This window comes from Oncorhynchus mykiss, chromosome 25, assembly GCF_057628025.1.
Source record: "Oncorhynchus mykiss isolate SJ-2025 chromosome 25, ASM5762802v1, whole genome shotgun sequence".
Classification (NCBI taxonomy): Eukaryota; Metazoa; Chordata; class Actinopteri; order Salmoniformes; family Salmonidae; genus Oncorhynchus; species Oncorhynchus mykiss.
The window spans coordinates 25,954,359-25,980,775 of record NC_143046.1 but is presented as its reverse complement, the minus strand read 5'-3'; the positions used below and the strand labels follow the sequence as shown (position 1 = coordinate 25,980,775).

The window sequence follows — 26,417 nt, the reverse complement described above, 5'->3', positions numbered from 1 at the left end:
CACTGGCTGTAATTGCTGCCAAAGGTGCTTCTACAAAGTATTGATTTAGGTGTGTGAATACTTATGTCAATGAGATATTTCTGTATTTCATTTTCAATAAATGTGCAAATATTTCTAAAAACGTGTTTTCACTCATTATGGGGTATTCGGTGTAGATGGGTGAGAAAACAAATATTTCCCCCATTGAGAATTCTGGCAGGGTGTTCACAAATGTACAGTGCTTCAGAAAGTAATCACACCCCTTGAGTTATTTCAATTTTTTTCGTGTTTCTGCCAGTGCTTGACTTGGGCAGGAGCTCACCGGACCGGAGCTGAGTACTGGTGTTGTGCCGAAAATGGAGAATTCTGGCAGGGGGGAGATTTTCGGCCAAACACCGGCACCTATTTCAGTCCAAGTCAAGCAGCTGGTTACAGCCTGATAACCTGATAAAGTCATTTAATTTAAACAATTTGTCAATAAAAACAAACACAGAAGAGTGTTGATTTGAATGTTTATTGTATTTTACACAACACAGGAAATGTGAATTGATTATATTTGAATCAAAATAGTTGCTGAATCATAACACGATATTCATTCTATTTTTATTGTTTTAAAACTTTGTTAATAAGGAAACAACATTTCCACATTAGCTATTGTTTATAGTCAACAGAAAAATCCCTTTAAATCTGTGTTAATCTCTCGTGGACAGATTCTCGTTACAGGAAATGACAAACTTTCATGAGAGAATTCTACTTCTGGGTAACCGCGATTAAACATATGTTAATATTAAGGCTTTGTTCACCATTGCTCTCATGTGGTGAAATTATTTATGATGCATATGTAACGGATCACATACGTTACACATACTGTATATTTGTAATACAATGTGTAACTGTAAACATTGTATCTGTGGTTGAAACCAGTTCAGGTAACAGAACCGAAAACCATAAAATAACTAAATAAGAATGGATCAACTTTTTCAATGCTAGTTATCACATTTCACATTGGATTTATAAACTACAAAAAGGTAAGACGTGTTTTTAATTCTGGTGCTGCTCTGCACACACAAGCGTGTTAGCTAGCTAGCTCAAAAGACATTCAAAGTTCCTCCACAGAAGCCGCTCCTCCTAGGTACAATTCCTTGGACCTAAATCAGATCATGCGTGTCATAACAAGAATAACATGCATAACATGCGTGTCATAACAAAATTTTCAGTCGCATCTTGCGATGTAAACTACAGTTGTCTGTACATCACGCGTGTAAACAACTAGCTTGCCTGCTCTATCCGCGCTGATTGGCGAAGTAATTTTTAATGAGCTAAATGTAAAACACGGTTGATTTCACAGGTTAAAAAGGAACAGGAGGGAACGATATAATCCAGTATTTTTGGGGGTTCGAATCGGTTCGGGACATTATTTTGCTGGTCCGAACAGTGGAAACAAAAGAACATTGTGATTCTGTTCAGAATGAAACGATTGGAAAATAATTTCCGTTCCAACCCTTGCTTCAACACCAACGTTTTTTTTTTGCAACTTTGAAATTGGCCACTAGTGTGACCTTACACATTGTTAATCATTTAATAATAAAACATTGGATTGGTTTAGAACCGAAAAATTTATGGATATAACAACCAGATGAATTAGTCGCATCATTAAACAGCAGGAAATGTATTTTTATTTTAAAAAAGTAAAAAATCCAAAGAAAGAAGTGGGCTTCGTAGGTACGCTTACCCTAATTCTCCTAACCTGCTGCGTAAGTTCTCCTAACCTGATACGAAAAGTCAATTCTAACATAAATTGTATCCCATCTAGACAGCCTAGAATGGTCCCACCTAATCTTGCCTTCCATCTTGAGGACATGTATTTCCATTGTTTGAGAGGTCACTCAACTATCTTGTCAATATAATATAAAACCTTTTTCTAACTAAGTAAGCAGCTTCTTTCAAACACTCTCTCTCCTTTCTCCTCTGCAGCTTAGCTACTGAAGTCTTGATCAGGATCCGTGGTCTGTCAATGAGGAACTACAGGCTCATCTTTTGCCATAACCTGAAGCAGCCATAGATGACCATTCGATTCACCGCTAGTGAGTGGTGCTGAAGATAAGGTGAATTACTGGGTGTTTTAAGTGCTGAACGATGAGTACTACAACAACAACACATATCATCTGGCCATTTAGGTTTGTGTGAGCATTGAGCTAACATTATTGTCAACATGTTTAGAGCAAATGGCGAGCCACAACACACTGCTGTGTTTGAATAGAGGCTGCAGTCAGTCATTTTGTTTTCACAGCCTAATATGCCCCATGCTCACCTGCAGTAGAGCCCTTTTTTAGGGAGGTCGCTGGCCTGGGTATTGTTTGTTTGTTTAATAGGGCTCAGATCATTGAAACCGTCATTGACATATTCTTTGGTTTTAATTATGTAATCTTGATAGGATGTTTTATTCTTGAACTTTCCTCTCACACCTCCTTTTTGAGTAAAAGCCAGAAGTGTTGGCTCCCGAGTGGTGCAGCGGTCTAAGGCACTGCATCTCAGTGCAAGAGGTGTCACTACAATCTCTGGTTAGAATCCAGGCTGTACACATCTGGCCGTGATTGGTGAGGCGTCCTATTGGCCCAGAGTCGTTCTTAATTTACTTACTTAGTTAAATAAAGGTAAAAAAATATATGTTTACTATATTTTCCCAAATGTTACATCAGAAATACATAAACTAATAGTCAGAAACAGAAGATATGGGAAATCCACAACCTTTTGACCACTGTAAATCTTGTCTGGGAGGTTGTGTGGTGTGGCCAGGATACGTATGGCATCTCAGTTTCACCCTGCTTACTGGGTCAGTCTGACACCAGACCCCAAATGCCACACTACAGACGTTAACTGCCAAGGTTAGGTCTTGTTCCAGGGTCAAGAGGATTGCAACGGTGAAACTGCCTCAAATTATTTCTCATTTACAAAATAACGCACTTTGTTTTATGGGCTAAAATTGGTGTGAATATGTGGTGGAATTCAATCCCCATTTCCATACACTTTTAGTTAGCGAGTTATTTTTGGGGGAACAACATTTCACTTCAACCTTTTAAATTAAGACATGAACTTTCATATGACCTCTAACTTCACATGTATGGGAGTTTGCATTCCTAAATTCTACATTTTCCCAAAAGTTCAAACGCACTGGCCCCGCAGACATCATCTCTGGGCCAAGAGTTAAAAGGTTCCGCAATCGCCACCCCTGTCCACCTGTTTCAGCTATTCTACTGCTCTCCTCAAACCCCCTTCCTCAAAATCTGCAATTTTCCTCTGCTCTTCCTTCATATAACTATTTAGCTAATGACACTCTGACCTACTGCACGTGTAATATTACTCCCCCTCCCACCTGTTCCAACCCTGCACTGCCTTGTGTCCACAGTGTACAGGTTATTAATCAACTGCCTTGTGTCCACAGTGTACAGGTTATTAATCAACTGCTACGTGTTCACGGTGTGCAAGTTATTAATCAACTGCTACGTGTTCACAGTGTGCAAGTTATTAATCAACTGCTACGTGTTCACGGTGTGCAAGTTATTAATCAACTGCTACGTGTTCACAGTGTGCAAGTTATTAATCAACTGCTACGTGTTCACAGTGTGCAAGTTATTAATCAACTGCTACGTGTTCACAGTGTGCAAGTTATTAATCAACTGCTACGTGTTCACAGCGTGCAAGTTATTAATCAACTGCTACGTGTTCACAGTGTGCAAGTTATTAATCAACTGCTACGTGTTCACAGCGTGAAAGTTATTAATCAACTGCTACGTGTTCACAGTGTGCAAGTTATTAATCAACTGCTATGTGTTTACAGTGTACAGGTTATTAATCAACTGCTATGTGTCCACAGTGTACAGGTTATTAATCATCTGCTATGTGTTCACAGTGTGCAAGTTATTAATCAACTGCTACGTGTTCACAGTGTGCAAGTTATTAATCAACTGCTATGTGTTTACAGTGTACAGGTTATTAATCAACTGCTATGTGTCCACAGTGTGCAAGCTATTAATCAACTGCTATGTGTTCACAGTGTGCAAGCTATTAATCAACTGCTACGTGTTCACAGTGTGCAAGTTATTAATCAACTGCTACGTGTTCACAGCGTGCAAGTTATTAATCAACTGCTACGTGTTCACAGTGTGCAAGTTATTAATCAACTGCTATGTGTTTACAGTGTACAGGTTATTAATCAATTGCTATGTGTCCACAGTGTACAGGTTATTAATCAACTGCTACGTGTTCACAGTGTGCAAGTTATTAATCAACTGCTACGTGTTCACAGTGTGCAAGTTATTAATCAATTGCTATGTGTTTACAGTGTACAGGTTATTAATCAACTGCTATGTCTCCACAGTGTGCAAGCTATTAATCAACTGCTACGTGTTTACAGTGTGCATGTTATTAATCAACTGCTGTGTCCACAGTGTGCAGGTTATTAATCAACTGCTATGTGTTCACAGTGTGCAGGTTATTAACAACTGCTATGTGTTCACAGTGTATATGTTATTAATCAACTGCTATGTCTCCACAGTGTGCAAGCTATTAATCAACTGCTACGTGTTTACAGTGTGCATGTTATTAATCAACTGCTGTGTTCACAGTGTGCAGGTTATTAATCAACTGCTATGTGTTCACAGTGTGCAAGCTATTAATCAACTGTTATGTGTTCACAGTGTGCAGGTTATTAATCAACTGCTATGTGTTCAGTGTGCAAGCTATTAATCAACTGTTATGTGTTCACAGTGTGCAGGTTATTAATCAACTGCTATGTGTTCAGTGTGCAGGTTATTAATCAACTGCTATGTGTTCACAGTGTGCAAGCTATTAATCAACTGTTATGTGTTCACAGTGTGCAAGCTATTAATCAACTGTTATGTGTTCACAGTGTGCAGGTTATTAATCAACTGCTATGTGTTCACAGTGTGCAGGTTATTAACAACTGCTATGTGTTCACAGTGTGCAGGTTATTAATCAACTGCTATGTGTTCACAGTGTGCAAGCTATTAATCAACTGTTATGTGTTCACAGTGTGCAAGCTATTAATCAACTGTTATGTGTTCACAGTGTGCAGGTTATTAATCAACTGCTATGTGTTCACAGTGTGCAGGTTATTAACAACTGCTATGTGCTCACAGTGTGCAGCCTACTACGTTATGAGGTAGTAAGGTAGACTGCTGATGCCACAACCTAGTAGATAACAGGGTTGGGGTCGATTTGAAATGAAGGCTATTCAGGAAGTAAACTGAAATTCCAATTCAATAATTGGACAAAGGGCCTCTATTTATTTTATGACTTGTCAATAAACTGAAAAGTAGAAGCTTTTCCATAAGTTTTTCCATATTTGAATGTTAAATTCAAGATAGATAGACACCCATATCCTATTCTTCCCAATCACTGATGAAGATATCTTTTCGAAACTTGTATTTTATTCCCGAGATGGTCCCCAAAATATAAGTGCTAAAAATGGAAAGGTTCTGCTACCTGAATGATTAGTCCCTGAATTTGCAATTTTGAGATAACATATTATGTTTTGATATGAGAAGTGTTTGTTCATCCTGTGATGTACCTTTTAAGCTAACTAAACTAACCCCTGCACACAGCACAACCTTGCTAAACATGGGTTATATTCAGAAGGGTCCAATGTAATGAACAAACATTCAGGCAGGAATATAATATATATAATTCTGCAGAGTAAGGAATCGTTTCAGCTCTTTGTATTATTTTGATCTGTGATTCAAATGTAAATGTGGCACCCTCCTGAACAAACCCTGCTTCTCCCCCCTGAGTTCCTGTCTAGTTGAAATGGGACAGGAAGTAGCCCAGGTCGTAGCGTGGAGGACAGTGCAGGCCCAGCCCTTGGCAGAGGGCGAGGAGGCGCTGGCGAGCGTTGGTGGCATTGTGGGCATCTCTCACCCCGACATTACAGAAGGGCTCCTCGTACTCACCAGAGATCAGTTCATCCTCCTCCGCCAGCTCGTTCAGCCACAACGCCCCCTCCTGGTGGAGCCCTCTCAGGCGCTCAGGGCTGGCTGTGGTCCTCAGGGCATGGAGGTGCCGTGACACCACCACCATCACCCCAGCAAAGTGGCCTCTGGCTGGGAGGGCTGTGGCCGAGGGCAGGCAGGGACGCACCCCACAGGACACCATGAAGGCCGCCATCAGGAGGTCCACGCCATACAGCTGGCGGATCCAGTCGCACAGGTAGAAACCGCCCATGCGGGCGTTGATCTCTATGAGCCTCGGGCCCACTTCTGTCATCTTCAGCTCCACGTTGAACACGCCGTCTCGCAGGCCACAGCCCAGGCATGCGTGGTGTGCCGCGCGGATCAGCTGAGCACGCTTGTCCTGCGCCAGCCCTGAGGGCATCTGGGCGGCCGTCTCGGTGAAGGCCGGGGTGCGCGTGGGGCCGTTGTCGGACACGAAGGCGCCCTCCAGTCTCCCCTCGAACAGGACCACGTCCACGTCGTGCTCGGTGCCTCCCACGTACTCCATGAGGATCATGGTGTTGCCCCAGCCCAGGCCGATGCCAGGGTAGTCTGTCTCCTCGCGGAGGTCCCCGCCGATCCTCTCAAAGTGTGCCAGACTTTCCTCCAGAGAGCATACCTTCCTCACGCCCACCGCCCCCGCGCCGTACTCCAGCTTCATCACCGCTGGGAACCTCACCACCCCCACACTGGCCCCACCAGGCCCCCCCTCCCCCCCACTGGCTGCCTTCTCCAGATCCAGGGTGCTCTCCACGTGGATACAGGGAACAGCATAGGAGGAAGGGGAGGGAGAGAGGAGAGGAGCGGAGGGACGGAAAGTGCCAAAGGAATGTGAGGAGGAAGAGGAGAGTGAGGGGGAGGAAGAGGTAGGGGCGGTAGTGTCGTGTTTGCCCATTGCCTCATTGAAGAGATCCCCCCTGTCGAAATCAGCCATAGCTCTCAGGCTATCTCCTTCCATGTTGACCATGCCATTCTGCTGTCTACCTCTCCTCTCATCCTCTCCAAACTCAACCAGGCTATCTGGCTGACCGGAGGGCTGCTCAACACTGATCAGGTTAGTCCCCGTAGACTTCAGTAGGCCCAGGAGGTGCCTGTGGGTGCGGCTCTTCTCCTTCGCAATGCGGATGGCCTCAGGGGGAGGGCCCCTGAGCCCCAGCCTATCACAGACCAGCGATGTCAGCACCACGCATTCGTCCCAGAAGCACACGCAGCCGTCAGGGCGGAGGCTGGAGGACAACAGCCAATCACAGATGCGGGAGCAGTGCTGGTCATCACGCCGATGGTCGGGGAGGTCTGGCAGGGGGAGGAAGTGGTCGACCAACTGGGAGGCGAAGTGGGCAGGGTCACTGTCCACCAGCAGGATCTGATTGGAGGGGAGAAAGTTAACGAGTTCAATTTGCACATTAGCATAACAAGCTAGCCAGTAACCATTAATGTGCCATTTAATCAGACTTTGCAGTGCAGTAAAATGCACTTCTAAAATAGCTGAAAAGTCTATGTTGGGCAATCTAATATAATCTAGTATTCACTTTCACTGTCTACACTCCTAGAAAATAATGTGTTATCTTGAACCTAAAAGGGTTCTTCGGCTGTCCCCATAGGAGAACAATATGAAAAACACTTTTTGGTTGCAGGTAAGAACCCTTTTGGTTCCAGGTAGGACCCTTTTGGGTTCCATGTAGAACCCTTTCTAAAGAGGGTTCTACATGGAACCCAAAAGGGTTCTACCTGGAACCAAAAAAAGGTTATCTTATGGGGACAGCTGAAGAACCCTTTTGGAACCATTTTTTCTAAGAGTGTAGTTATCCTACATTCATCTATATAGTTATTCTCCATGTAGACATTCACCTTGAGTTTGTACTGTTTGGCTGTTTTCCAGATGAACTTCTTACTGTGTCCTCCAGCTCCCACCACCAGCACAGTTTTCCCCTGCATCAGGTAGTACTGGGAGCGGGTGAGAGGGGTGAGGAGGAGGGTGCCCCTACTCCACCCCTCTATCCCACTGTCGCATCCCTCCATCCCCATCCCTCGCTCTTGGAAGGAGGAGTGGAGACAGAGGGAGGGATGGAGGCCCAAAATAACAGGCCTGATGATGGAGCCATCCATGGTGAAAAGGAGGTCCACGCCTAGGAGAGAGGGAGTAGAGAGAGATAGAGATATGGAGTGGTAGAGAGGGAGATATGGAGAGGGAGAGGAAGGGTCAGATAGTAGCTCAGTGAGACATAGTGTTGACAGAGCGTGAGACTTATGATGTCATAAGTATACCCATGCTTTCAGAGGCTTCAACAGTAATCTTCAGTAATCTTTATCAAATCATATATCAACTCAGACAGCTTCATGCTACCGTAGAGGAAACCTTTGGCAGTGAACCAAAACACACCTATCATGTCAGTCTGGGCACCCGCTCCACCGCGTTGTTCTGCGGACATGCTTGACTCTGTTTCCATGACAACACAGAGGCAGGACAGGGCGGTGTCCAGTGCTAGACGGCAGAGAGATTTCGCCATGGTAGGGTCAGTGAAACCGCACTCTAATAGGGTGGTCTCCAAAGACTGAGAGAGGGAGTGGCTGTGAGAGAGAGGGTCGTCAGACACACCCACTCTACACACCAACTGAGGGAGAGGAAGAGGGAGGGAGAGGAAGAAGATAGAAGAGAAGTTAGAGATAAGGCCATTGATTTCAAACAAACAGTTCAGTTCAAGTATTTGGCCTATTACATGAATGTGTCTCCCATTCCCGAGGTAAAGACAACCTCTTAGATGTTAAGTCCCCGATTTAGGGGACTTTGAGCGGTTCTGGACCGGTTCTGACTGATATTTTGGTGTACAGAACACTCTGTGAACGTCGGAGGGTCCAATTCCTTATAGTGCTTTCCGCTACCACTCTCACTTGAAGTATCAGGTTGGCTTGACGTGACGAGCTGACTTAAAGTGTCAGGTTTCATACATTTGCATAGGGAGTGACGTGTCACATTTTCTGGCCTATCCAGACAGATAATAGATGTCCTTTGCCTCTGAGCGATAGAGCCCAGCCTGGTAGACGGCATATTAAAAGGGACAGTCTAGCGAATACAATTGCTGTAGTTTCATCCCACTGTGATATTCTCAGCCAGATATAGCACTCTCACCATGAAAAAATACTAAATCATTTTGTAGAATGGTGTCTGTAAGTCGCTCAGAGGACGATTGGCAGAAAATTCTCTGTCGTCAGTTATATGAAATGGGGCCAAATTTGTACTGTCACTAAATATGATCATATTTATTTTACAGTTATAAGAAATGTGAAATCTTATAGTAAGTCATTTATAATTTGGTTGTTACTATATTTAGAAAGCATTTCAGTCATTTCAAGCCCTAATAGGAAAACAAGTATATAAATCATATATTTTCATATTATTTGTACTATGTACAGTACTCCTCAGCTATTAATAAAAAAAGGACCAGAATACTATGCACCATTACTCGTTATTGTTAATGACCATGTCATTAAATAGTATGTCTATTTAAATCTACATTTTGCCATAACGTTGAAGAGGAGACAACATCAACATTTTACAGAGTTATATACAAATACACTGAGTGTATAAAACATTAAGGACACATTCCTAATATTGAGTTGCACCCCCTTTTGCCCTCAGAACAGCCTCAATTCATCAGGCATGGACTCTACAAGGTGTCGAAAGTGTTCCACAGGGATGCTGGCCCATGTTGACTCCAATGCTTCCCACAGTTGTGTCAAGTTAGCTGGATGTCCATTGGGTGCTGGGCCATTCTTGAAACTGTTGAGTGTGAAAAACCCAGCAGCGCCACAGTTCTTGAGACAAACTGGTGTGCCATACCCCGTTGCAAGGCACTTCAATCTTTTGTCTTGCCCATTCACCCTCTGAATGGCACACATACACAATCCATGTCTCAATTGCCTCAAGGCTTAAAAATAATTTTTTAACCTGTATCTACCCTTCATCTACACTGACTGAAGTGGACTTAACAAGTGACATCAAGGGATCATAGCGTTCACCTGGATTTACCTGGTCAGTCTATGTCATGGAAAAAGCAGGTGTTCTTAATGTTTTGTACACTCAGCTATACTTTTACAGTATTGAGGGTCAATGCAAATACATGGTAAACACAATGCGAAGACAAGGGTCAAAAAGCTGCTGCTAGTCATACAACAACGTTTTCATGATGCACATAGTCAACATTTCATTTTTCTCTCCTACCTCATTCTCTCTCGTTCTCTCTCTCTCTTACTCTCACCTTGTAGAGGAGAGGCAGGTCCAGAGGTGAGCGAGTTACTATGGCACACAGTCTGAAGGACAGGTCTGGAACCTGAGGCCTGCAGTCTGACAGACACACAACAACTACCTCATTACAACAGGGATGGAGAGGACCATCTTTAGTCATGGTCGTAGTACATTACATTGAAAGTAGTTAGAGAGTCTTTACAAGTTCAATGTCATATGAAGACCACATACAAATACGCATGAAAACAAGGTCCTCAAACATCAAAACTACACTCATCCATCCTGATTAAAGCCCTCACCGGTGTACTGTTCCCAGGTGCGGTCCTCTACCCGTGGCCCAGGCTTCAGTGGGGAGCAGTAGGCCTCGAGCAGGACTGCCTCTCCAGGGAGGAGTTGGGGCAGGAGATAACTCACCTTGGCCCAGACCTCATCCCTGCTGTTCCTCGACAGGTAGACAGGGGGTGAGGTTGCCTCGCCCACGAACCTCCCCCCACTGCACCTGAGCACCACCTAGGCACAGAGAGAAAGGAAAGCTTTGTGTACTTTTACATAAAGGCTGACTGAATTCTTTAACAAACAGGACATACCCTCTCTGATCCCCTCATATTCTCAGACTCCAGGAAAGTGTCCACCTTGTTTCTGACAGAGTTCATCCCTTCCTCCGCTCCCATTTCCAGGTGCACCACCTCCACCCCTCCTGTCCTGCCCTCCTCCAGCCTCATCTGCCCCGGTGGTAACAGAAGGGCCAGGGTTGGGGGGCAGTGGATCTTGGCCTTCTGCAGCAGAACCCTGGTGGTCAGAACATTCCCCCAGAACTGACCCAGTGCTCCAGAACCTCCGCTTGGGCAGTCTGTCTCTCGGGTCATTTCCTCCTTAGCCCACGGGTCAGATGACAGGAAGTAGGTGACCTTGCGAGGCGGGTTGAAGTTGGATAGGAAAGTGCGCCCTCCCAGGTCAAAGGTGACAGCCTTGTGGACCAGGAGGGAGGAGGAGCGAGAGAGCCAGGATGAACAGAGACACAGGAGAGCATCTCCTAAAGAGTGAGAGAGAAAGAGGAGGGGGGATTTGAAAGGGGTAAACGAGAGAGAGAGAAGAAGGGAGGAACAGAAGGAGCGGGTGATGGGGGAAGTGAGGTAGAGAGAAATTGGAAGGGTGTAAGAGAGAGTGAGAAGAGGGGGAGGGAGGAGGGAGAAGGATTATAGAGGGGTGCTAGACATCCTGTGTTTGGCATAGGGCCGATGTGCCTAGAAAACTGGAGATAGGAAATATCATTGACATATTTCAATAGAAAAAGGTCAAAAGTCATAAAGACGATCATGCCACGTGTAAACAGAACTATTTTTTTACCACTTGTTCCCACTTCAACATTGAAGTAAAGTGTTTTAATCTGTTATTGGTCCTAACAGAGGGACAAAGTAGGCGGGAGAATGACTATTTATCATACCTGGGATAATTATAGTTTAAAATATTTTGCGGAGAACAAACAGTTACTTTGGAAGCGCCTACAGTCTTAACATTTTTTTTTGCTAACATAAACCTAAAAGGGTTCTTCGGCTGTCCTCATAGGATAACCCTTTGAAGAACCCTTTTGAGTTCCATGTAGAACCCTTTCCATAGAGAGTTCTACATGGAACACAAAATAGTTATATCTGGAATGAAAAAGGGTTCCTCTACCTTATGCAACCCCATTTAGACGTTTTAAGAGGAAGCTGATTCCAACTCCAATATGTGATAGATGCCGTATGAATGCTGTTGGAACACTAATGCACATGTTTTGGGAATGTCCTGTGGTGTCCCAGTTCTGGTCACATGTTTTGGGAATGTCCTGTGGTGTCCCAGTTCTGGTCACATGTTTTGGGAATGTCCTGTGGGGTCCCAGTTCTGGTCACATGTTTTGGGAATGTCCTGTGGTGTCCCAGTTCTGGTCACGTGTTTTGGGAATGTCCTGTGGGGTCCCAGTTCTGGTCACGTGTTTTGGGAATGTCCTGTGGTGTCCCAGTTCTGGTCACGTGTTTTGGGAATGTCCTGTGGGGTACCAATTATGGTCACATGTTTTGGGAATGTCCTGTGGGGTCCCAGTTCTGGTCACGTGTTTTGGGAATGTCCTGTGGTGTCCCAGTTCTGGTCACATGTTTTGGGAATGTCCTGTGGTGTCCCAGTTCTGGTCACGTGTTTTGGGAATGTCCTGTGGGGTCCCAGTTCTGGTCACATGTTTCACATTTCTTCACAAAAATTATGGGTTTCCCTGTGAACAAATATCCACCTTTGTTTTTGTTGAATGACTCTTCACTTGTATTGCAACTGGTTCAGAAAATAATAATTTATGCAGGGTTAACAGCAGCAAAAAAAGGTTATCCTTAGTGCTTGGATTACCCCTACAATCCTCTCCCTCAAACATGGTTATCATATTTTCTTGTTCATATAGAGCGATCAGTGGCCGTGATAAACAAAGCTCGGGCAAATACAGTTGAGGCATGGGATGTATTATGCAAAAACTCTATCAGATATCAACAACTCTTGACCAAGCAATGGACCTACATGGTTAGGGGAATGGGGAAGACGCCATTTTCTTTTCTGAGAATAAAATAGAATGTTTTATTGTAAACTCTTACTTCTTTTCTGTAAATGTCATATTGTGCACTCATATAATTAACTCCTGACAGTATGTAAATAGTTGTATTGAATGTTAATGTTGTCATGTCGGCTAGTATTTGTAAAGTGATCTGGCCTTGTGTGTTATATATTGTGAAATAAAAATAAAATGTTGATCACAAAAAAAGGGTTCTACCTAGAAACAAAAGGGTTCTCCTATGGGGACAAACGAAGAACCCTGTTGGAACCCCAGATCCCAAAAAATGACTATGTTTTGAAACAATTTGAATACAAATCTCAGAAAGCAACTACTTAAAATATATACAGTGGGGAGAACAAGTATTTGATACACTGCCGATTTTGCAGGTTTTCCTACTTACAAAGCATGTAGAGGTCTGTAATTTTTATCATAGGTACACTTCAACTGTGAGAGACGGAATCTAAAACAAAAATCCAGAAAATCACATTGTATGACTTTTAAGTAATTCATTTGCATTGTATTGCATGACATACAGTGGGGCAAAAAAGGATTTAGTCAGCCACCAATTGTGCAAGTTCTCCCACTTAAAAAGATGGGAGAGGCCTGTAATTTTCATCATAGGTACACTTGTATGTATCAAATACTTGTTCTCCCCACTGTATATACAGATCTGTGGAAGTGACTACTTTTCAGAAACTGCCTTCAACTAATGGCAGGGTTGTATCTGGAACGGTATGTTGGAAGAAAGAAACAGAATGAATAGCAAACACAATCTCCTATACTATTCCAATCTGACAGTCATTTGATCGACACAATACATTTCTATCTGAACATTCTGTGAATGTCCATTCTCCTGAATGACCATTGCACCAGGTGTACATTATCAAGTCAAACAAAAACAAATTATATTTTGTACAGATATGTAAAAATATGTTGTGATGCTCAACTTCGGTATGACTCTTTCAACATGCCACTACAGCACCTACAGCACCCGATGTCACACGAATGCCAAAAAGATCATCAAGGACAACAACCACCCGAGTCACTGCCTGTTCACCCCGCTACCATCCAGAAGGCGAGGTACAGGTTGGATCAATGGTGAGGCCATCTACTGCATCTTGCCTATGCCTATCATTAGTCACTTTAAATAATGCCACTTTAATTATATTTAACATCACTCATCTCATATATATATATATATATATATATATATATATACTGCTCTATACCTCTATATCTTGCCTATGCCACAAGGCCATCGCTCATCCATATATTTATATGTACATATTCTTATTCATCCTTTACATTTGTGTGTGTATAAGGTAGTTGTTGTGAATTTGTTATATTGCTTGTTAGATATTACTGCATTGTCGGAACTAGAAGCACAAACATTTTGCTACACTCAAATTAACATCTGCTAACCATGTGTATGTGACCAATAAAATTTGATTTGATTTGGAACAGTTGACAGCTGCTATTTATTTGATTAATTAATGCCACTGAAAATACTGCAGAGAAATTCAAAGCCATTTGCAAACATTGCAAACAGCAAGTTGGATGCTTAGCAAAAACAACTTTGATACTCTTTGGCCATCTGAGGGGAAGTGATCTTGTTTCAAACACATCTTTAAAGGGGTAGTTTATTTAGTATACAAACTAACATGATTTCCAACCTACCTTGGCTGTAGTTGATACAAGACAGCAGTTTTTGGATATATTGTTTCCTTTCGACACGTAATAGCCATATTTTGTTACTGCTAGCATTCTCAGTAACACTTCAAATCAAACTGTTACTGTGCCTGTGTTATAAAACTGTAATTAGTTTTGAAGCAACATTTTAACATGTTACATAATACTTTGGTAATTGCATTTGAATTCCATAGCAATGAGCTGAACGTTTTAGCAACTACTGTACACAAGAGGAATAGTGACTGTTCCATATTCCACTTATGTAATAATCCCATTATTATGCAACAATAAAGCAATTTCCAAAGTCTTATGTAACAGCAATGTTGCTATTGTAATAATCACTAAGATACTACACATGTATAAAAACTTGATGTTAAGTGTTACTGTATAACCTTATGTCACTCATTATGAAAATATATTTGTTGGTCATTTTGAAGCTGCAAAAGTTGTCTACTCTAATGTTGAGGTGATACCATGTCCCCCTTAAAATCAGTTGGAGCTGATTTGCTGGAGTTTAAAAAAAAAGTTATGTCCAACAAAAGTGTATTTTATTTTTATGCTCAAAAAACTTTGGGGGGCCAAATAATATCACTGGTGCCAGTTGTGGAACCTTGCTATTGTAGTTTTTGGTTCCTAGTCAAATATTTGGCAGACATCAAATATATTAATATATATTGTTCTCAAATAACTTGCCTATATTCAAATAGCTTCAACTATTATTTGTTTTTCTGAGACCTGTATTTGAATATCACAGAAAATAGTTGCCTTTTAGTTGAAACTCCATAACTATATTCAACTACCTCAGTATTTTCAAATAAACTACAAATAAACATACTGTAAAGTACAAAATGCAACTATTTTCTGCCCATGTCCGCTATTTATGTATAAAAAGAGTCAAGGAGGGGAGTGACATTCTAATGAAATGTCAACCTGCACTAGCAGCTTTCCCCTCAACCTGTTGGCCATCAGGCTAAAATTAGATCTATTACTGTTAGACTCAGAGTTTTTCTCTAGAAGGCGATTATGTTACTTGATAATGACACTAATGAATCCCATTAAAGGATTGTCGTTCCAATATATACACTACCTGACCAAAAGTATATGGACACCTGCTTGTCCATATATCTCATTCCAAAATCATGGGAATTAAAATGGAGTTGGTCCCCCCTTTGCTGCCATAACAGTCTACACTCTTCTGGGAAGGCTTTCTAGTAGATGTTGGAATATTGCTGCAGGGACTTGCTTCCATTCAGCCACAAGAGCATTAGTGAGGTCAGGCACTGATGTTGGGCGATTAGGCCTGGCTTGCAGTCAGTGTTCCCATTCATCTCAATGTTGTTTGATGAGGTTAAGGTCAGGGCTCTGTGCAGGCCAATCAAGTTCTTCCACACGATCTCGACAAATCATTTCTGTATGTTCTCACTTGTGCCCAGGGGCATTCTGGAACAGGAAAGGGCCTTCCCCAAGCCGTTGCCATGAAGTTGGAAGCACATAATCGTCAAGAATGGCATTGTATGCTGTAGTGTTAAGATTTCACTTCACTTGGAACTAAGGAGTCTGAACCATGAAAACAGCCCCAGACCATTATTCCTCTTCCACCAATCTTTACAGTTGGTACTATGCATTGGGGCAGGTAGCGTTCTCCTGGCATCCGCCAAACCCAGATTAGTCATTTGGACAGCCAGATGGTGAAGCGTGATTCATCACTCCAGAGAACACATTTCCACTCCAGAGTCCAATGGCGGCTCCAGCCGACGCTTGGCATTGCGCATGGTGATCTTAGGCTTGTGTGCGGCTGCTCAGCAATGTAAACCCATTTCATGAAGCTCCCGACGAACAGTTCTTGTGCTGATGTTGCTTCCAGAAGCTGTCTGGAACTTGGTAGTGAGTTTTGCATCCGAGAACAGACAATTGTTACACGCTACTCACTTCAGCGGTCCTGTTCTGTGAGCTTGTGTGGCCTAGCACTTCATGGCTTAGCTGTTATTGCTCCTAGACGTTTTCACTTCACAATAACAGCACTTACAGTTGACCTGGGCAGCTCTAGCAGGTCAGAATTTGACGAACTGACTTGAAAGCCACTGTGTTTTTCAGTAAGGCCATTCTACTGCCAATGTTTGTCTATGGATATTGCATGGCTATGTGCTTGATTTTATACACCTGTCAGCAACGGGTGTGGCTGAAATAGCCAAATCTAGTCATGTGAATGGGTGTCGACATATTTTTGTATATATAGTGTATTTTACTGGTGCTCTGACAAGGTAAAGTGTTTAGGTCTATAGATGGATAAGAAAACCATGTACAGTCTAACACCATTCTGTTTGGCACTAAGGGACACTGGGAAGACCTCTTGGAAAACAATTTGGCACATACTTTGAGGGGTAAAGGTATATGTTTTGGCCGATGTTCTAGCCAAACAGGCTTTTACATTGATTTACTGTCAGACTGATACCGGCAAGTGCGTACTGGTACTTATTAGAAGTGATTACAGGGTTCAACCACCAAAAACTGTGACCAAATTTTTATTTTGACATTTTTACAGATGGAATTTCTTGACTTTTAACCAAATTTCTATGACCAACATACATATAAAAAAGTAATGATAAATGTGGTATTGACAATGGCTGCTGGCTGCTCTCTGATCCCATGTAGCCTGTTAGGCAACTTCATAAAACACATGTGGTCAACCCTCAGTCTGGACAGCTACTGGGTGTGGAAGGCTTTTGATCCAGCCATTCTCAAACACATCCAGCACTAGACAAACATTGGCAGTATTACCGGCTGTGCACATCAAGCCCAGACGATAGTGGAGATCCATAAAGCCCACTAGCAGCTGCCCAGGATACTTTGCAGGCTGACTAGCATCTATTGATGTTGCAATGTCCCATACATTGGATGCCCAAATCAACTGGAAGTATCTACAAAACAAGTTGAAGCCACTTAATCCAAAAGAAAGGCTACATCTAATATGTTTTCCTACAATTACGTTTCACGACTCATATGATTTGCTTCACCGCGATTGAACAGAATTACAACTACTACAATGGCGAAATGAATCGTTAGTTTTGTAAAAAATAATAGTTTAAATTAATAATTTAAATCGTTTTTCGCGAGTGTCAGTGGAAAGTTTTTGGACATGATGAAAACATGAATACATGCTAATAATAACTAAACAGTTAACTATAAAGGTAACTAGCCAGGCTACAATATATATTTTTTCTACCTATTTAATCTGTTCTCTATCCTATTTTATAGTCTAGGCCAGGGCTCTCCAACCCTGTTCCTGGAGCACTACCCTGCTGTCGGTTCTCTCTACAACACCAGTTGTAACTAACCTGATTTCAATTTATCAACCAGCTAATTATTACAATCAGGTGTGATGGATTAGGGTTGGAGTGAAAACCTACAGGACAGTAGTTCCCTAGGAACAGGGTTGGAGACCCCCTGGTCTAGGCCTACCTGCTGCTACAATATCCTTGAGCAACCGCCGCACACCTGTCACCATCGTTACTCGCTCCTGGGCTTCATTAGACTTACTTGGACTCCATCACTTCCCTGATTACCTTCCCTATATATGTCACTCCCTTTGGTTCCTTCCCCAGGCGTTGTTGTTTCTGTTCCTGTGTTATGTATGTGCGTTGTTCGTGTTTCTTATTTTGTATTATGTTGTGTTATGTTTATTTATTAAAACACTCACTCCTTGAACTTGCTTCCCGACTTACAAGTATGCACTAAAGCAAGGCTACTAAGCTATATTCTTATTGGGCCAGATGTAAAAAAAAAAAATAAAAAAAAATTAATTGTGAGCATAATATTTTGTCGCTTAATTAAACTGTTCAAGTGCTGGAGTCAAGTTTATATGAATAAAAATAATCAACACGCCACACAGATGCTAAGAAACCGCTAAAAACGCTAAATAACGACACTATACAGGATACAACCACCATAGTGCATGTCATTTTGGCACTGAATGTCGTATTTTTGCGTTTTTAAAAAATATTAATGTTCAGAATTGATCAAAGGGACAATCTAAATGAATAACACGGGCCGGATCTAGCAGCTGGGCCACCAGTTGAATAGTCTTGTGCTAAAGTGTCATATTCCGATCCTGGCTGATTGGTGATTATTATGTGATTGATCAACTATTAAACAATAACTGTTCCTAAATTACATTAAAATAAATGATTCAATTATTTTCCATGACTTTTCCAAACCTTTTGAGATTTGAACATTTCCAAAACTTTTCCTGGCATGGAAAACACAATTGTAAAAATCTATGTATTTTCCAGGATTTTCATGAGCTGCTTGTACATATCTGCTGTGTTTCCTGTCTGGGTGTGTTCTGCTACCATACCTGGGCTCCGTTGGCCTGCCTCTAACAGCAGAGAGAGATAGGGGAGTGGGGATCCCAAAACACAGATGCACATCTCAGAGTGACTCATACCTGGAAGAGAACACAGTAGAACTGCCATTATGGTCAAAATCCCCATACATCGGTACTTCAGCCTTTCATGAAAGAGAAAGTAGTTAAATCCAAAAACAACTATACAGGGGTCAGCAAAATGGTAGGTCATCTAAGCTAATTTCCTACATGCACACAGCCCTCTGGCCCTTTCCGGTCTGCAGACACACTTTGACACACCTGTTCACCTGCTAACCCAGTGACATATAGTGCTAAACGCATATGGTCTGGGTGACTCTGTGCAGGTTAATATCCAGTGATAGGTTCACCTGGCCTGTAGGCTTAGTTCTGATTCAACGGTTCAGAGAGTCACAGGTAGAAATAAAGGTGATAGAGCATGACCCCAATATCATAGAGATTGTAATAAACATGGAGGTGTCTTTCTAGCCTGGTACACTTCTGACACATCATGAACATTTCAACCAGGTGATCGTAGCTCGGGTCTCACCCTGTGGCAGGTCCTGTGTTTCAGGCAGGTCAATCTCCCTCAGAGCCTCCTGCAGGGTCTGGAACAGTGCCACCTCCTGTCTGGAGGACCGTGCCCTCGGTCCTCCAGTAGCACAGCCCCCTGGAGAGGAGGAAAGGCTGGGGACAACGGTGCTGGGGAGAGAGCTGAGAGAGAGCTGTGGGGGACAGGTGTGAGATGGACAACGTGTGTGTGTGTGTGTGTGTGTGTGTGTGTGTGTGAGCGAGAGAGTAAAATAATTGGATTAATGAGAAAATAATCTAAAATTGAGAGGAGACCTGTCATCAAAGGGATTGTATTATAATCTATACATTTATAAACTATCTCCAATTATAAACTGGGTGGTTCGAGCCCTGAATGCTGATTGGTTGACAGCTGTGGTATATCAGACAGTATACCACAGGTATGACAAAACATGTATTTTTACTGCTCTAATTACTTTGGTAAACAGTTTATAATAGCAACAAAGCACCTCAGGGGTTTGTGGTATATGGCCAATATACACTGAACAAAAATATAAACGCAACATGCAACAATTTCAAAGATTTTACTTACAGTTCATATAAGAAAATCTGTCAATTGAAATAAATGAATTAGGCCCAAATCTATGGATTTCACATGACTGGGAAAACAGATATACAGATACCTTAAAAAAAAAGGTACGGGCATGGATAAAAAAAAAACAGAACCATCTGGTGTGACCACCCTTTGCCTCAAGCAGCATGACGCATGTCCTTCGCATAGACTTGATCAGGCTGTTGATTGTGGCCTGTGGAATGTTGTCCCACTCCTCTTCACGTCGATCCAGAGCATCTAAAACATGCTCAATGGGTGATATGTCTGGTGAGTATGCAGGCCATGGAAGAACTGGGCCGTTTTCAGTTTCCAGGAATTGTGTACAGATGCTTTGCGAAATGGGGCAGTGCATTATCATGCTGAAATATGAGGTGATGGCGGTGGATGAATGACACAACAATGGGCCTCGGGATCTCGTCACGGACACTCTGTTCACAACGTTGCCATCAGAAAACCGCTCTCCCAAATGACTCCACACACGCTGTCTGCCCAGTGCAGTTGAAACTGTGATTCATCCGTGAAGAGCACACTTCTCCAGCGTTCCAGTGGCCATCGAAAGTAAGCATAATCGACAATGAAGTCGATTATAACGACAAACTGCAGACAGGTTAAGACCCTGATGAGGACGACAAGCACGCAGATGAGCTTCCCTGAGACGGTTTCTGACAGTTTATGATGAAATTCTTCAGTTGTGCAAACCCACAGTTTCATCAGCTGTCCGGGGGATGGTCTCAGATGATCCCGCAGTTGAAGAAGCTGGATGTAGGGGTCCTGGGCTGGCGTGGTTACAAGTGGTCTGAGGTTGTGATGATGGTTGGACGTACTGCCAAATTCTCTAAAACGATGTTGGAGGTGGCTTTTGGTAGATAAATGAACATTAAATGATCTGGAAACAGCTCTGGTGGACATTCCTGCAGTCAGCAAGTCGATTGCACACTCCCTCAAAACTCCAGACATCTGTGACATTATGTTGTGACAAAACTGCACATTTTAGAGTGTCCTTTTATTGTCCCCGGCACAAGGTGCACCTGTGTAATGATCATGCTGTTTAATCAGCTTCTTGATATGCCATACCTGTCAGGTGGATGGATTATCTTGGCAAATGAGAAATGCTTACTAACAGGGATGTAATCAAATTTGTGCACAACATTTGAGAGAAATAAGCTTTTTGTGCGTAAGGAACATTTCTGGGATCTTTTATTTCAGCTCATGAAACATGGCACCAACACTTTACATGCTGCATTTAGATTTTTGTTCAGTGTAGTATCGTCCAAAATGTATATTGTGATAGTTAACTGCATACATTTTTTTCCCCCACCACTACTATAAACTACTTAAAACCCCTTTACAAACCCTTCATGAACTGTTTTTCCTTCATGTAAAGCATGAACACTTTTCCCCCCCAATTGATTTCCAACCAGTTTCCCTTTCCAACTATAAATAATTAATAGTCAACAAACCATTCCATGATGTAAATTGTGAACACGATTTTTCCCTCAAGTGTTACCAAACACTGTCTGAGAGGGGAATGTGAACGTCAGAGTCACACTGATACTGTTAAAAACATGCCGCTGATAGCTGACAGCGGATAGCTGATATCTGTGTATGTACATATAATACTGCATCACACCCATGTAGTAAACACAATCTTTCATTAGCATACATTTGGTCCTATGGCTTTTTAAACACTGGAATATATTCCAATAAAGTATGGATTGGTTTGGGCCCCAGAAAAAAACGTTGTTAATTAAATGCTAAGATTTCTCTTTTATTTCTATAGGTTTTATATTATAATCTCATCAGTTATTTACAGCTATACTGTTTGAAGTTTATATTTTTTTAGAACACAAAATGTTATTTCAGAATATTTATCAGTTAGCTGGCTAAATCATTGTTATTGTTATTGTTATCAATCCATGGCCGAGTCAGTGACATTTTCATTTGTGCTGAAATCGAAATAAAAAACACATAATCCTTCAAATCCAGCAGGCTATTGTGTGAAATTGGCTTTTAGAAGTTCTGTCTATCTAACATTTCTGGAAATGACCATTCAAAACCCGCCCACAAGTCCTTAAAACTAGCCCAACATGTTTTTTTTTCCCCCAGCATGTCACGCCCAATCGGTTTCACCTGTCCTTGTGATTGTCTCCACCCCCTCCAGGTGTCACTTCTTTTCCCCGGTGTATTTATCCCTGTGTTTCCTGTCCCTCTGTGCAGTTTGTCTTGTCTGTTCAAGTCAACCAGTGTGTTTTTCCCATGCTCCTGCTTTTTCTATTCTCTTTTGCTAGTCCTCCCGGTTTTGACCATTGCCTGTTCTGGATTCTGTACCCGCCTGCCTGACCATTCTGCCTGCCCTGACCTCGAGCCTGCCCTGACCATTCTGCCTGCCCTGACCTCGAGCCTGCCTGACCATTCTGCCTGCCCTGACCTCGAGCCTGCCTGACCATTCTGCCTGCCCTGACCTCGAGCCTGCCTGACCATTCTGCCTGCCCTGACCTCGAGCCTGCCTGACCATTCTGCCTGCCCTGACCTCGAGCCTGCCTGACCATTCTGCCTGCCCTGACCTCGAGCCTGCCTGCCACACTGTTCTTCCTGGACTCTGAACTGGTTTTGACCTTTTTCCTGTCCACGACCATTCTTTTGCCTACCCTTTTGGAATATAATAAATATCAAAGACTCAAACCATTTCCCTCCCATGTCTGCATCTGGGTCTGGCCTTGTGCTCTTATACGGCAAGAGAGGAGTTGGCACATTTAGCCAATAAACCCTTTTCCCATAATGTTATCGAGCGAATTAAGGAATGTCGACGTAATTTGTAAAGACGTAAGAAGCTAAATTCAGTTCTCCATCAAAATAATAATTATTGCGAACTAACATGACTAATAAAGGAATTTGAATATGTCGAAAGAGAAAAGATAATTAGTTTGCTCTTAATAAACTCGCCAGATAATTATCCGTCAATGGATGTCGATTTAACTGCTATGATTGTAAATCCCTTATGCGCGTGTGCATAACTATAGACCAATCTGACAGGAGAGTTTGAGGGATGGAATCTGGACAGAGGATCTCAATCTCTGTTCAAGAAACATTTGGAAAAAAATCTAACTAATGTTAGACCATTTATTTTCTGTCAATTGTGCCGTTATTACGTGCCAGATGTTAAGACTGCAAACCGTTATAAATGAATTGGCTTATCATTTCAATAGGTTTGGCTTACTGACTAAAACCCGGGTTTATGATTGTAATTACATTTTGTCATGGTTTTCGGTTGTTTAATAGCCTGCTGGAATAGGATATTGAGGGTTGTAATTTTAATCACTGAATCAAACACTAATAATATGAACTGAATAGGCCCACGCTTGTCAACAGCCAGTGTTTTTTTTTAACCTGTAGCCTAATCTGACTGAATGCTACCTAATCTAATGCATTCTGACTACAGCTGATCAGCAATTGCGATAGAACTGTGACCATGTTCACAGTTGATAATTTCCAATTTCATTAACTAAACATGGTCAATAATAATAGCATAATAATGCAAGGCTACAACAACAATAAACTGACGTTATAAGCTATTTCTTAAATCTGTTTGCCATCTCCAGGTAGGCTACACAAGTGGCACAAATTGATTTGCAATGGCTCCAGTGATATCCTAATTTCAACATATGTATTGTATCAAATGGTAGGCTACAGTAGCATATAAAATAATAGGCTACTTGATGACTAACATGCAAATGTATCATTCTCCACATTTAATGTCAGTTTCATTGTGGACTTTTCAGAAGCACGCCAGGGTGTTCCATACCTTCCATGGTTTTCCATAAGCAAAGTCGGAATTAGAATTAAGCAATAAGGTTTGAGGGGGAGTGGTATATGGCCAATATTGGTTTGTATGGTCTGATATAACACAGCTTTCAGCCAATCAGCATTCAGAGCTTGAACCACCCAGTTTATAATTAAGCAATAAGGCACGAGGGGGTGTGGTATATGGCCAATATACCACGGCTAAGGGCTGTTGTTACACACTACGCAAAGCGGAGTGCCTGCCCTTAGCCGTGATATATTGGCCATATACCACAAACCCTCACGGTGCCTTATTGCTATTATACACTGGTTGTCAACCTAAGCAAAGCAGTAAAAATACATGTTTAGTCATACCCGTGGGAATCGCCAATCAGCATTCAGGGCTCAAACCACCCAGTTTATAATGCAGTTTAAACCACCTCTGAGCGAATGTATCTAATATGTGCTGGAGCGCCTAAAGTAGTTTTCCTGTGCTTTGACGCTGTTATTTCTTGATGAACATCAGTTCTAGCGCGTTAATATGTTTTATGGAAAAATAGTTGGAAAAACAGTAAGTTGTCTCAATAATGACAATCCAACCTACAACATGTAAAAGGTTGACACGACTTGTCCGCGTGCTGCTTTGGCTCCTCTCACTCAGCTGCAGCGCTCAATCTCAACACACACCCCCTCTTGCCCTCTCGTCCCCACCGCTCACTCACTCCGCAACAGGCTGCCTCACTGCTTGATAGTAAGCAGCAGCAGGTCACAGTGAAATATATATTTTTCAGAAAAAAAACCAGGGCGGCCGCGGTGCAATTTAGGAGTAGCCTCAACCCGCGACCAATACATTTTCAGACGCATGTATATTAGTGTTACTGTCCATTAAGTTTAAAATCCAGTCTGTCATTACCAAATGAATAAAATATTTAAGCAGTCGTCTGCCTCAAATGAAGGGGATGGTGACGCAATCTTTGCAAGAGGGAGGTCATCTGATGTAATTGGTCCTCAACTCGCAGCTAAATCATTTCATTCAGGGTAAATTGAGTTACCCGTGAGTTAGCAGGTTAGATTGGAAGAATTCGTTGCCACAGGAATGTACCTGGATAAAAGGTCAGCCACTTTCGTATGACCGGTTATCTCGAGTTGAACTCAGTTTACCAAAGTTACCTCACTAACTCCTCAACCTGCTTTGTAGTATACCCCTATGATCCCGCTTTCACCCCTCTCTACCCCCGTTTGCCCATTATCACCCTGCTTATTTACCTTTCTATTTTCTAACTTATCACCCTGTTTATCTACTTTCGTATTTCTAACTTCTTTCCTACTGACCTACCGGTACACACCTGAAGGGGTTTACTCTACTGTTTAATTCCCACCCCCACCAGCTACAGTAGTTTGCTGCTTCATCACAGTAATATCATGTCATAGGAAAGAATGCCAAGGTTTTCAGTTTCACATACTGTAAAAAATATTAAATGAAGCTATAAATACTTATTGGCACTGCAGGAAATACAGCCCCACCTCTCGCTTAGCATTCATTGCACTATAACCTCTGTAAATCACACTTGACACTCTACATTTAACATGATACGCAGAGACCCTTAATAGACACTGTTTCTCACACAGACAACACACAGACAACACACAGAACTGTAACGGTTTTGAGAGTAATATTGCAGCTGCTTTCCCTCCAATCTCTCCTTATTCCGCTACACAGCAATATCTCTTCTTTACACCCCTTCCTTTGGTCTCTGCCACCCTCAGTCTTTCTCCCTCTTCCATTCCTCGCTCGATCACTGATTCTTTGACAGACATTGTCACACGCACACAAAAAAACATATTCTAATTCTTCTGTCAATACAATGTACGGCATTGTATTTCAACACAAACATGTTGCACTCAATAGCATTTGCACGCCAAACACTGCAAAACACTATTCAGTCAATTTATGAAATGTTATAAATGCAGATCAAGAACAAGCAAAACCTTTGAAGACTTCTCATCTGACAACGATTCAAATAGCGTCATGCAATAACATACAGCACTGAAAAACATTGTCTCATTCACACATTTACAAGAAAAGCTTTTCAGAAAAGCTAAGGAACACTTGATTAAAATAGAAACACTCAACACCTGCAGATATAAACTCACATCAATGTTCATTCAACCAAACTGTCTCTCTCATTCATCTCACCATAGTGTCTGCAGTGACCAAGTGGAAACCTGGAAATGACAGAAAGAGGAAGAAGTTGAGAGGGGTAAGGAAAGAGAGAGGGAGGGAGTAAGCTGGGAAGGGTCAGAGGATGGGGTAAAGAGGGGGGGTTCAGAGGAGGGAGGGGTCAGAGAGGAAGGGGTCAGAGGAGGGAGGGGTCAGAAAGAAGAGAAGTGCAGATAGCAGAGAAGAAGAGTACAAGTAAAAACATAACAGATGACATGCTATAAAACATGTCTGTTTTCTATGTAATATCTTGTAAAAAGGAATATCATGTAAAAGGCCCATGTGAGCCTAATACATTTAAGTGGCAATATTACTAGTACGCTGACCGATATTGACTTTGTAAAAACCAACACATTTCGAGAGCCCAGTACTTCCATTGACCTTGGAGATCACAGGGATGCCAACCTGTTGTTCTATTTTG

The 26,417-nt window shown here is 42.2% G+C and overlaps 1 protein-coding gene across 1 annotated transcript; it reads right to left on the bottom strand.

Annotated features, from left to right (window-relative positions):
• Window positions 1–479: 479 nt before the first annotated feature.
• LOC110504839 (carnosine synthase 1) lies at window positions 480–26,100 on the bottom strand. Its single transcript, XM_021583687.3, has 9 exons — window positions 25,973–26,100; window positions 19,402–19,576; window positions 18,846–18,935; window positions 10,818–11,263; window positions 10,530–10,740; window positions 10,244–10,329; window positions 8,368–8,599; window positions 7,836–8,113; window positions 480–7,350 (listed from the first exon to the last, which is right to left on the bottom strand). Exons 1-9 carry the CDS (start codon window positions 25,973–25,975, stop codon window positions 5,797–5,799), a joined length of 3,075 nt encoding a protein of 1,024 aa, XP_021439362.3. The 5' UTR covers window positions 25,976–26,100; the 3' UTR covers window positions 480–5,796.
• Between the last annotated feature and the right edge of the window lie 317 nt (window positions 26,101–26,417).